This window comes from Chelonia mydas, chromosome 4 (assembly GCF_015237465.2).
Source record: "Chelonia mydas isolate rCheMyd1 chromosome 4, rCheMyd1.pri.v2, whole genome shotgun sequence".
NCBI classification, from domain to species: Eukaryota; Metazoa; Chordata; order Testudines; family Cheloniidae; genus Chelonia; species Chelonia mydas.
Window position 1 is genome coordinate 9690467 of NC_057852.1, and position 12755 is coordinate 9703221.

General features: G+C 48.0%; 1 protein-coding gene across 14 annotated transcripts in view; it reads right to left on the reverse strand.

The window, feature by feature from the left end:
• The window catches only part of EPHA5 (EPH receptor A5), a 378282-nt gene extending 365865 nt beyond the window's left edge, over positions 1-12417 (reverse strand). For 3 of the 14 annotated variants that reach the window (XM_037896589.2, XM_037896580.2, XM_037896578.2), the window contains exon 1: positions 11660-12401. In XM_037896589.2, coding sequence (XP_037752517.1) covers positions 11660-11792 — 133 coding nt within the window. In that variant the 5' untranslated portion in view covers positions 11793-12401. Of the gene's footprint in view, positions 1-11659 lie in introns of all 14 variants that reach the window. The other 11 variants (XM_043545438.1, XM_037896585.2, XM_037896588.2 and 8 more) reach the window with 6 other exon arrangements.
• Between the last annotated feature and the right edge of the window lie 338 nt (positions 12418-12755).

Here is a 12755-nt window from a genome sequence, read left to right on the forward strand (position 1 = left end):
CCTAGAATGTGAATATCAAATTATGTTACACATACTATTAAACTGGACAGAAATAAAGAGACACAGCACAGACATAACTATAGTTGTCAAATTACCCTGACAGATCTCATTTTCAGTAGACTCACAAGATTTCAGCTGTCCAGCCTGTCCACCACCAACAGAGCCTTCCAATCCACACTAATGACCATTTTGCTGCCTTTGAATTCATTCAAGTAGAAAAGAGTAACTGACATTATGTTTGGATGGCTCTTGGGAGCAAAGAATGGTTAGGATGATTTATTGGCTTTTCTAATGTTTGACAGCTTATACCTTTCTCTCTCTCTCTCTCTTTCTGTGTGTGCGCAGTGGGAAAACAAAAATATTTTTCTCCTATTGCCGTCTGAAAATACACTATTAGTAGGGAAACACATAAAAAATAACACAGGAAAAGCCAGGAATGATAATAGAAGCATAAGTTGCTTGACCGTTCAACTCACGGCATGTAAAGAAGAGCGACGTAGAAGACAGCCAGTAATTCTACCCATTTTGCATGTGCAACATAGAAGAAAATTGATCCCAGTGAACATTATATCATTCAGACAATTTTTCTTGGGGGAATAGCATGAGCCCGAACGTCTATGCTGCAATTTTATAGCCCCAAAGCCCCAGCCTGAAACAGTTGACACAGGCCAGTCCCAGCGCTTTTATTGCAGTGTAGGCATACCTGAGAGTGGGGTCTAGACTGCTCTATGGGGCTCGGCATGGCTGCAGAGGGCCTTGATGCAGATTGGGATAATAAAGTGGATGCCTACTGGATGTGGGAATAACAACTGAGAGCATCATCCCAGTTAAAGGAAACAACTCAGTTCTTTGAAGGAAAAACAAAATGCAAAGGCCAGGTTATCAGACCTAGCACAGGCCCAGTGAGAAGGCGGTAAAGGTGGCTCTAAAACTCTTTTGTGTCCCACTCCTTTCCCCCTACACAGACGCACACAATCCTGGGACTACCAGGGACCCGGTCCTGTCCCTGGTGGAAGTTAGAGCAGGCTGGGGGCACCAAGAGGATGTTCTGGCAGCCCTGGATCAGACAGATGCAACAGTGTCTCAGCCACACCCCTTCTTGCCTGGCCACAGCCCCGTGCCAGCTGCCAGGAGAAGTAGCGGCTACAGCACCCCGAGGCCACTAGAGCATTCCCTACACAGAGGGACATTCTCCACTGCCCTGATGCACCAAATGTATCGTCGCTTTGTGGCAGCAAGAGGTACAAAGCTGTCATAGCTTGGCTGTGTTTCTGAACTTATCGCATAACCCAGGAAAGATTAGCACAGAACATCAAACCCAGTGACGTCACCAGACTAGCTTTAAGGGTGGGTGGCTTGTGCCGCTCTCTAGTCCCTTGAGAATTTAAATGTTTAGACTTACAGTGAGGAAGGAAAGTCTAGTGTTTAGGGGACTAGCCTTCAACTCAAGAGACCTGGGTTCAATTCCCCGCTCTGCTACCAGCTCCATGTGTGACCTGGGGCAAGTCACTTATTCTCTCTATCCCTCAGTTCTTCATCTGTACAATGGGGAACTCAGCCCTGCCCTACCCCAGAGGGGTGAGGTGAGGGTAAATATTCCACAGGATTGTAAGGTGCTCAGATTCTGCAGTAAGGGGGTCATGTAATTACTTCAGATCAGTGATTACCCTCAGCTGTGATTTGTTTAAGAAACAAATAGCGCTGCTAATTTCTGGCTTACATCCCACAATTATTTCACTATTTCATTCGCCCCGCATGCACAGAAAATAAATGGCTAAGTCAAAAGTTAGTCAAAGAAAGCCAACAACCAGGAGAACTAGAGATCTTAGCTACTGAAGGGCCAGCCCTTAAGTCTGCCAATACAACCGCTTGCGAAAGCTGCAGAAAAGCCAAGCGCTTTCTCTTCTGCAAAGCTTGCCATCCAATGGTTCAGCTGGGCACACAAACAAGAGGGAAGGATGAGGACAAGAGTGGTATGAGCAAATGAAGAACACCTCAACCTCTCCCAGGTTTTTAGCTGAATTCAATTAGACGGGTACTTTTGCATGTTTCTCTTACATTTACGTTGACAGTCAAATTGCTTATCCAGTTTCACAAGAAAAACAGACGTAACTAATGCAATGAAAGTAGCATGACGCTAATTATAACAACGGAATGTTTCATTTTTGAGGAGGAAAAAAAAGTAACAATTTGAATCCAGACAATGGCTTGCTGGTCAAGTTCTCCTGTGTCTGAGTCAACTCCGGCGCTCGCTAAACCAGGATCAGGCACACATTGCTAATGAGATAGCCGGCCTCGGATTAAAAAATGATTTCAAAAAATGAATTTGGGGTAAGCACAGGAAATTGTCAGGTTTGTGAATTCCTTGTTTACCCAATAAGTAGGCTTGACAGAATTTTATTTTTATATATAATTTCACTGGATAACATTTTATTTAATTTTATAATTTATTTGTAAGCATTTTTCTCTATTTTTATCAATGTAAATTTTCACGCTGGCAGGAAATGTTTACACTGGGGTCAGACAATTATTTAATGACAGTAGATGCTGAGATTCAAAACGTTAAAGCTTTATAACCATTGAAACACAAATTGTCAACATTACATATCAAAATATACAGAGTAAATATCCACACATCCAACTCTAAGTTCTCAAGCAGCATATTTCTTACTTTGCCTGTCTGTAAATTTCAGTCATCAGTTTGTGTGGGTGTGGTGAAATCGACACTTACCAATAAAAATCAAATCCTTCCAAGCCTGCTGATAAGGGTTACAAAGGTGAAGCATTGATTGAAAAGGAATTCTAAACAGCACTCTTGCCCTGAAACAGAGCCCTGTAGTATGGTTAAGAAAACGTTCAGGACTCAACACCCTAAGGAAACGTTACCTGGGGTTCGTACACTCGTTTTTCCTTTGCCTTATGCAGGGAAATTTGATTTTAGGTTTTGTAAACGAGGGACAAAAGAACCCCGATTGCAAGAAGGGCTGATTTTCCTCTCACAGCAGAGTGAGGCTTTATTTCAATAAAGCACCTAAGCACACGTTTAACTCCCTCCCTATTCAGTGAAGCACTCAAGCAGGTACAAACTTTAACATTAAGCATGTACTTACGTGCTTTGCTGTACAGGGATGAACTGCTGAATCAGGGCCTCCTATAGTGGAGAGTTGCACCAATTAAGCTAGATGTGGGAATGTAAACTGATTCCATAAATCCGTGTGGACACTCTTATTTAGGTTTAAGAGTGGCTTAGTTTGGTTTAGCTTAAATCAATCAGGAGCAAATTTAAGCTAAACCAAACTAAGCCACTCTTAAATCAAAGAAAGACTGTCCACACAGAAGTTACACCAATTTAATTAAACCAGTTTAATTAAATTGGTGCAAGTCTGTATGTAGACATGGTCTAATTCAGGAATAAATCCTCACAGAGGTTAACGGATTTATCCTGGTGTAAAGAAGGGAATCAGGCCTCAAATGTCTTGAACTTTGAGAAAAGAAGTAAACTCTTCAAGCTTCAATTCAAAAACCACATATATTGACTTTGAGGGGCCTGATTCTCAGGTCACTTCTGTCCAAATTCTGTATTGTGGTACACTAGCATAGACCCCTTTCTGTGCCTTTGTAGACTCCCAACAACTCACGTGCAGGGGCTCTGTGCTAGCAAACCACGTTGCAGGATTAGGGCTTCAGTGGAGTCCCTTCAGTCTAAAGCCATTGGAGTTACACTGGTGGAAAACTGCTGCAAGAGGAGAATGCGGCCCTAAGATTTAATTCATTAACTAATGTCACAGAAACACATCATATGAACGAATCATATCAAACATTGGGCACCGGTTTTTGATTTTACTTACACAAGTTTATTTGGCTGCACAATAAAAATTAACATGACATGGCTCATGGCATAAAATAAACTGATCTGGTTGTTTGCATCTTCTTGAACACTTCTTGAAAGTTGTTCTTTTTTTCAGAGAATTAAAATATTTGTAAAAGCATTTTGCAATCCATGCAAAATATAATTACAGAAACACTTCCTTGGCTGACCTAAAATTTAATTTTATTATTTGCACCACACAAAGGAAATTGAAGGCATGCAGATGAATACAATATTATGGTTTTAAATGTTACATAAGAGGGGATGAGGGCCAACCATACTAACTCTGCAGTTTCCTACTGGGAATACCTGTCAGTTTATCCAACTGTAACTTGATTCACAAATAGCTGCTTTATACATCAAATCATGGTGTCAACATGTATGATACTATAGGAGGAAGGTCTGTCAATGTTTCTATTATAAGATGCTTTGCCTATTTACATATATTTATAGTCATTGTGATAACATGCTTTAAGATGTAACTTGGTTTAGATGCAATCTTGGGGTCAACTGTTATGTATTTTGAAAAATACATAATACATCATTCATAAGTTGCCTCATTTGAAAGTCATACTTAAAAGCTATGTTTCAATTGCTTTTTGTATATTTAAAGCAAAAAAAGATTTGATTTAAAACTGAAACTGGTATTTGATTCTTACTGAACAAGGTATAATTGCTTTGAATATTTTGAAAAGAAAAAGCTAAAACTGACAGAGATGTTTAAAGACCTGATTCTGAAAACCTTTTTTCCTCTGACTACTCCTTACTCAAATCAGCGGTCCCATTGAACTCAATTTAAAATCGACAGGATTACTTGCATGAACAAAGATTATTCTTGTAAATCAATGCACAGGATTGGGCCCAATTTTTTTCTTGTGGAAAGAAATAAAAAAAACCCGGTTCCAATGCCATCCACTGAAGAGTATATAACTTTTAAAAGCTGGTAATATGTACTTTATTAATAGACTGGAATGGCTCCAAAGTTAGATATCTATTTTTACACAACACACATTAAAATATCACCAGCTTGCATAGTTTCCCAGTCTATAGCATTGTTAAAATAATGTAAGAGCTGTCTGACTATGTGATTTATGAAGCGGAGACTGTACTGGTTATGTAAGTAATACCTTTTTAAGAAACCTGGTTACATCCATTTTTTTACCAAATAGATTGGAATAGCTTCAAATGGAAGTATATAATACAGATTTCGGTTGCTTTTCAACGCTCATTAAAAGACAGTTCTAACTGGTTAAATATATACGTTTTGATAACATACCCAAATATATATTTACCCAATGGGCCAGGTCAGTGGGAGTTCTGCCACTATCAGATAATACATACTCCATTAAGACCTTAGAACAGCTAGAACCATTCCAGTCTCTGGAGTAAACAATGTGCATTTTATAACCTTCATCTAACTCTGCCTGCTCCCGCTGTCCCTATAAATAAATAAATAAATAAATAAATAAAATTAAACTATAAATGAATCAATTAAATAAATCCAGCCAGATAAATCCTCCAAACTATAATTATGTAAAACGGACAAATCCCTGGAAATTCCAAGTTAACCCTATTACTCTGTTCTAAAATTACTGAAATAACAGACGGAGATAAGTTAAGGATGAAGAGTTGACCTTAATCTTGAATTTTCTACTTTTGTCTGTTTAAGCCACATTGTCATTATTTCAAAGAAATGGTTTTGGGTTTTTTTCTTTTCATTCATTTAACAATCTACTTAGCAGTTGTCACAGTACTGTCTGATCATCACTTATTTCTGCTGAGTAGTTCTAATGTATTCTTTATTTTTAGTGGTCATTATGCAAATAAGATAGCTGTGATATATTATTAAAAAAAATCAGAAAATGTACACAAGTCTTTTGAAAATCTGCCCATAAAACACTTTAATGTCATCTGGGTTACTTCCAAATGAGAGCTGAAAATCAATCCAGATTTACAGAAAACATGAACCAAACCATTCCTTAAAAAAAAAAAAAAAAAAAAAATAGCCAAGTCACTTCCAAAAACCTTAAAGCTTATGACAGAATTTAAATTGTGGGCACTTTTACCATTAAGGATGTGCAAAAAATAAAGTCGAATACAATGCAGTCCCTAACGTCACGTAATGGTTCAGAAGTTACTGCCAAGGGAAAAAAAGAGGAGATTATGTTCCTGTGTGGGCTGTATCTATTTGGGTTCATATTCTGTGCCTCTCAACATGGTATCTCAATCATGTAGCAACTCTGGCATCAAGCAGCTTCCAGAAAAACATAACTCAGGCAATTACTGTGTTAACATTGTTGTCTTACAGCCTCAGGCAACATATTTCTGATTAATTGCTATCAGTATTCTTCGCTGTGCAAAATAACTCCAGCCCAGTATATTCATTCAGTCAATAAAAATAAAACATGCATGACTGTAACTCAGGGGAAGTCATTTCTCTAAGGATATGTCACGGGTAATGCATTTAATGTAAAGGACTGCTTTTGAAATAGTGGCCTTTGAATAGTCTCAATAGAGTTGAATTTCTGATTGCATATTATTAGAAGGGGAAAAAATACAAATAATAGGATTTTAACTCGTGAAATTTGCAAAGGAGTTCAATAGTAATAGTTACACGATGACTCATAGATGCCATTGTACTGAGCCCTCTTCCTTTACTACATGTTATAGATTAAGATATAGGATGACAGCTACTAAAATGGTTTTCTCCTTATAACAAAAAGAAAAGGAGTACTTGTGGCACCTTAGAGACTAACCTAAGAGACTAAAGGTGCCACAAGTCCTCCTTTTCTTTTTGCGAATACAGACTAACACGGCTGCTACTCTGAAACCTCTCCTTATAACAGAAACTGTGGCCAAATTTTTTAAATCAGGTGTCTACTTTTATCCTCCTAAACCCATATTTAGGCATATTAGAAAGTGTGTTTAGCCCCCAGACAGCTCCTGTTGAAAACAATGGAAGTTGTTGGCTGCTCAGCTATTTTGCTCAAATATGGATTTAGGAGCCTAATTATTATTTTTTTTTAATTGGCCTATATTTCAAACAAAATTTTCACAAACCCTTCCACCTCTATTGTGATGCCTAAACACAATCCACAGTGCATGGTATGGATTTCACATCTCCTACCTAGCAATACCACCGCAGTTAAAACAAAAGTTCAGTTTAAGATTAACTCAGTACTAACATTTGATTCATAAGATATGTGGAAATAAAGTTCTCACAATTGTTACTGGAAAATAAAAGCGATTACGCTAACACAGCCAAGTGGTACACATTCTTTGCTGACCAAGTTCTTTTTTAGGCACAGCAGAAACAAAATTACAAAGGAAACAAAACAAAAAACAAAACAAGGAAAACTTGACTGACTTTTTTATCCTCCCATCTTCAAGAAGTCCAACCCCTCCTCCCCACAGTTGGCTACAAATAAACCTATGATCTCTCAGCTAGTGTAAATTTTCAAATCTCGATTGAAGTCAACTGAGCTAGGGATGGCAATTCACACCAGCTGAGGTTCTGTCCCCCAGAATGCACCTTGAATGCTGAGAGAAACAACACTGAACTTTTCAAAACCAAACTGTTGACAAGTGTCAACAGCATATGGCACAGGGACTTTAGCAACGGAGGCTCTAATGAATTAGCCTTGATTCACTGCAGGGTGAATCATTTTCAAAGTAGAACTGTTCAGCAGTAATTGGCCAAGAAGCCATGCTGTGAAAAGCACTTGTCAGATAATGCTTGTTTACAAATAAATCTACAAATGGTAGAGTGGCTGTTTGCTGAATAAGTTCAGGTCCACCTCTAGACTTCACTTCCTGCCCTGGGCTTATGAAAAGCATAAAAGTTGAAGATTGTGAATAAAAGGGGGAAGAGAGTGAGACAGTATAAAGCCAACCCATGTGCTGTCAATACTTATTGCAATATTCCCCCATCTCTTCTTTCTCTAAAGATCTCACTAAACCATGTAACAAGGCAATTTCCTTTAAAAAATTCCAGTATTCTATCATACAACAGAGGCCCGATCCTGCAAGTTTTTGTTCACAAGTGGCCTTTACTCACTTGCAGCCATCCCTTTGACTCCAGTGGGACATACGCACATGCGTAAGGACCATGTGTGAGTAAGAGATTGCAGGTGCAAAGTGTCTGTCTCTCTGTTTATTAATAGATCAGTGCAAATCATGATAAACCAGAACAAAACAACATACTCCCAACTTAGAAACCGTTCATATAAACACCCAGTGAGTAGCTTACTCTTGAGAGCAATCCAACTGACTTTACTGGAGTGAGTAGTCCCAATGAAGTTATTCACAAGCATGGGTATGTTTGCAGACTGGATCCATAATGATTGATTTGTCGAAGAGAAATCTAAGGAAACATTCACCCTCCCCTAATCTATGCATTCTCTAGCCCTGAGCACTCCATAACTTCACAGCCACCACAATGCATTTGTCCCTTCCTCTGTATATTTTTCTGTGATTTGCATTAATCCCATTTTCTAAAATATATTATGACAAGCTATTTACCTCAGGCCACAGCTCTGAAACCTCGCTGTGCCTTTTCCCCTCCTCCCCCCTTGTAGGAATTTCACTAATAAATCACTGTGTGTAATAAGCTTGGTTTATAAGCAGGCTTCTTGGCCCGAAAGTTTGTGTATTACAACCTGCATGTGGATCCAAAAAACAACAAAAAACCTCAATATGATCTACCTTGCGGATTAAAAAAAAAACAAAAACCAAAAATCGAAAAACAGGTTTAAAGAAAAACTGGAAAGCATCCCTGCCAATCGGAAAACCATGTCATATGTCTTTACATATTGACTTCAAGCAGATGAAACTTTTAAATTGTCAGCAATAATCAGCACAAGTATCCATTCCGCTTGCTGCAGTATTATGGGGTAACAATTCTTATATTCTCATTTCCCCGAGGTGGGTTTTTTTTTTTTTTCCTTCTTGCACAACGCACCTTTTTAAAAAAAGTAAATAAACTTTGGACAGCATTTGAAATGCGCCAGAAATAAATGAATATCTTTAGGGGGGAAAGGTATTTCCTACTCCCATCCTCTCTCCTCGTGGGCCTGTTTAGCTCTAATTTGGGTTTGGATTTTTGTTGTACTGCTCTGGCAGCTCTGTTTAGGCGCTGGGGTCTCAGAGCCTTACTCCGGGGGCTAATTCCTGGGCTCTGGAGCTGGGGTAATTTCGATGCGACACTAAAGAGAGACTGTAAGCGTCTGGCTGGAAACATACAATCCAGTCCAGCCCCACGACACAAAACATACAGTACAACCACACAAGCCTAACACAGCACAACGCACACACACAGAGCACAGCCCAGCCCAAACACAGGCACCGCGCAACACAAAACACACACATACACAACGCACAGCATGCAGCCCGACACACGTACGCACACAAGCAAACACAAAACACCCAGACAGCGTCACACAAAAGACAAAACATACACACAACCCCACACACGCCGTGGAACACAAACACACACGCCACCGCAGCGGGACACAGACACACCACCCCGGACTTGCACCCCCAGCCCCACAGCACACGCCGCACCGCGCACAGGGGCGCCAGGGTTTAGCCGCCTGCCTGAGCCGCCCAGAGCCCCGCAGCCCCGCGGGGCGCCCCGCGACTCCCGGCCACAGCCGGCCGCGCCGCCCGCAGCCGCTCAGCGGGGAAGGGGGCTGCCGGCCCCGGGAGCCTGCTGCCGGGAAGAGCGGAGCGAGCCTCGGGGAGCTGCGGGCCGGGGGGGGGAGGACACGGGGCTGGGGGGCACGGGGCAGAGCGGTAGGGGGGCTGGGGGAAGGGAGCTATGGGGGGACCCGGGGAGAGGAGGGGCAGAGCGGGTTGTGGGCACGGGGCAGGGCGCTGGGGGTGGGGGGGGGGGGGGAAGCAGCGGTAGGGGGGAGCTATGGGGGGACCCGGGGAGCGGAGAGCAGGGCGGGTTGTGGGCACGGGGCAGGGCGCTATGTGGGGGGAGGTAGGGGGAGCTATGGGGGGACCCGGGGAGCGGAGGGGCAGGGGGGGTTGTGAGCACGGAGCAGGGCGCTGGGGGGGGGCGGTAGGGGGGCTGGGGAAGGGAGCTATGGGGGGACCCGGGGAGTGGAGAGGCAGGGCGGGTTGTGGGCACGGGGCAGGGCGCTATGTGGGGGGCGGTAGGGGGGAGCTATGGGGGCACCCGGGGAGCGGAGAGGCAGGGCAGGTTATGGGTACGGGGCAGGGCGCTGTGTGTGTCTTGGAGGCTAGAGAAGGGGAGCTATGGGGGGACCCGGGCAGCTGAGGGGCAGGGGGGGTTGTGGGCACGGGGCAGGGCTCTGGGGGCGGAAGGTAGGGGGGCTGGGGAAGGGAGCTATGGGGGGACCCGGGGAGCGGAGGGGCAGGGCGGGTTGTGCGCAGGGGACAGGGCACTATGTGGGGGGCGGCAGGGGGGAGCTATGGGGGATCCGGGGAGCGGAGAGGCAGGGCGGGTTGTGGGCACTGGGCAGGGCGCTATGTGGGGGGCGATAGGGGGGAGCTATGGGGGGACCCGGGGAGCGGAGAGGCAGGGCGGGTTGTGGGCACGGGGCAGGGCGCTATGTGGGGGGCGGTAGGGGGGGAGCTATGGAGGACCCGGGGAGCGGAGAGGCAGGGCGGGTTGTGGGCACGGGGCAGGGCGCTATGTGGGGGGCGGTAGGGGGGAGCTATGGAGGACCCGGGGAGCGGAGAGGCAGGGCGGGTTGTGGGCACGGGGCAGGGCGCTATGTGGGGGGCGGAAGGGGGGAGCTATGGGGGGACCCGGGGAGCGGAGAGGCAGGGCGGGTTGTGGGCACGGGGCAGGGCGCTGTGTCTGGGAGGAGGTAGGGGGGAGCTATGGGGGGACCCGGGGAGCGGAGGGGCAGGGCGGGTTGTGGGCACGGGGCAGGGCGCTATGTGGGGGGCGGAAGGGGGGAGCTATGGGGGGACCCGGGGAGCGGAGAGGCAGGGCGGGTTGTGGGCACGGGGCAGGGCGCTGTGTCTGGGAGGAGGTAGGGGGGAGCTATGGGGGGACCCGGGGAGCGGAGGGGCAGGGCGGGTTGTGGGCACGGGGCAGGGCGCTATGTGGGGGGAGGTAGGGGGAGCTATGGGGGGACCCGGGGAGCGGAGAGGCAGGGCGGGTTGTGGGCACGGGGCAGGGCGCTATGTGGGGGGAGGTAGGGGGAGCTATGGGGGGACCCGGGGAGTGGAGAGGCAGGGCGGGTTGTGGGCACGGGGCAGGGCGCTATGTGGGGGGAGGTAGGGGGAGCTATGGGGGGACCCGGGGAGCGGAGAGGCAGGGCGGGTTGTGGGCACGGGGCAGGGCGCTATGTGGGGGGCGGTAGGGGGGAGCTCTGGGAGGACCCGGGGAGCGGAGGGGCAGGGCGGGTTGTGGGCACGCGGCAGGGCGCTGTGTCTGGGGGGCGGTGGAGGGCTGGGGAAAGGGAGCTCTGGGGGTACCCGGGGAATGGAGGGTCAGGGCGAGTTGTGGGCACGGGGCGGAGGGGACCCGGAGACGGCGAGGGGCAGGGTAGGGAGCCGTGGCCAGGAGGCTGTGAGGGGCACGGGGGCTGGCCAGCGGGACCAGGGGGCTGGAGAGCACGAAGGGGGCGCAGTCGCCTGCCCCCCGGGAGCGGACCAGGTGCTCCCCCAGGCGCAGGGCGCGGACACGGGCACCGGCGGGATGCTCCAGTCCCTTCCCACCAACCCAGCGCGAGAGAGCCCGAGTCACTCCCCGGCTCCCGCGGCGGCGAGCAGCCCCGGGGCAGGGTCCGTCCCCCCCGCGCCTCTCACCTTCGTTGCTGGGGCTGGCCAGCAGGCTCCGCAGCGCCCCGCACAGCAGGAGACACGTCCAGAGGGGAGCCGGGGAGCCGCCGCCGCTGCAGCCGAGCCCCGCTGCCCCTGCCCGGGCGCCCGAGCCCCGCATCCTCCTCCGCAGCCGGTGCCGTCGCCTGCCTCCCCGCTGTGCGCTCCGCTCCCCTAGCGCATGGGTGCGCGCTGGCGGGCCAGGGCTCTCCGCGCTCGCCGCTCCGGAGCTGGGGCAGCCGCGCTCTGCCCGCCTCGGGCGGCGCTCCGGAGCCCAGCAACGCGCGCTGGGGAGGAGGGGGGCAGCCCCGGCCGGAGATGGAGGCTTGGCGAGGGGGAGGCACCGCCAGAGCAGCCGCTGGAAGAGGAGGGAGATGGAAGATGTGCGCCCTAGATGGACGGAGCGCCTGAAACTGCCGCTGCTGCGTGTGTGTGTGTGAATCCGCCCCCGTCCTCGCCCGACCCGCTCCGCTCTACGTGCGAGCGGGGATGAGCCGCGCCACGGAGCTTCCCTGCCCGGCTGCTGGGAGCAGCCAGCCACCTAGCAGCGCCAGCCGCGAACTGGGGCTCGGCCCTCTCCCGGAGCGCCAGGGAGACGCAGGAAGGAGAGTGAGGGGCCGGCTAAGACGCCACACAGCGCGTGCCTCCGCTCTGTGCCTCTGAGCCTTGGAGCTGGAAGGGTGCCCGATGCCCACAGCCCATCCTCCCAAGCAACTCCCTTCCGCGCACACACCGCAGGGAGGAGGCAAGTGCCTGGGACCCCCTCTCCTCACCCTGCACCTTTCCCCTCCCTGGGATTGTTGAGCTGGGAGAACGGGACTCCCTGTAGAGCCCCCCACGGGCTGTGTGCCTGGATTTCTGAGAAGTGGGGAGTCGGGGATAGGCTTTGCTGGCGTGGATCTATTTGGTATTTAAAGTACCTTTTATCGATTGCTTGTTCGTGTCACTGTATTCGGTGTTCAGCTTATTAGTTTGTGTCATGCCAAGGTACGGCAGGAGTAATCACCTTCACAAAAGGACTGGAGAGAGTTGGCTAGCTGGTCTACGTGAAATAAGTGTACAGTATGGGCGAAAAGCCTGATCC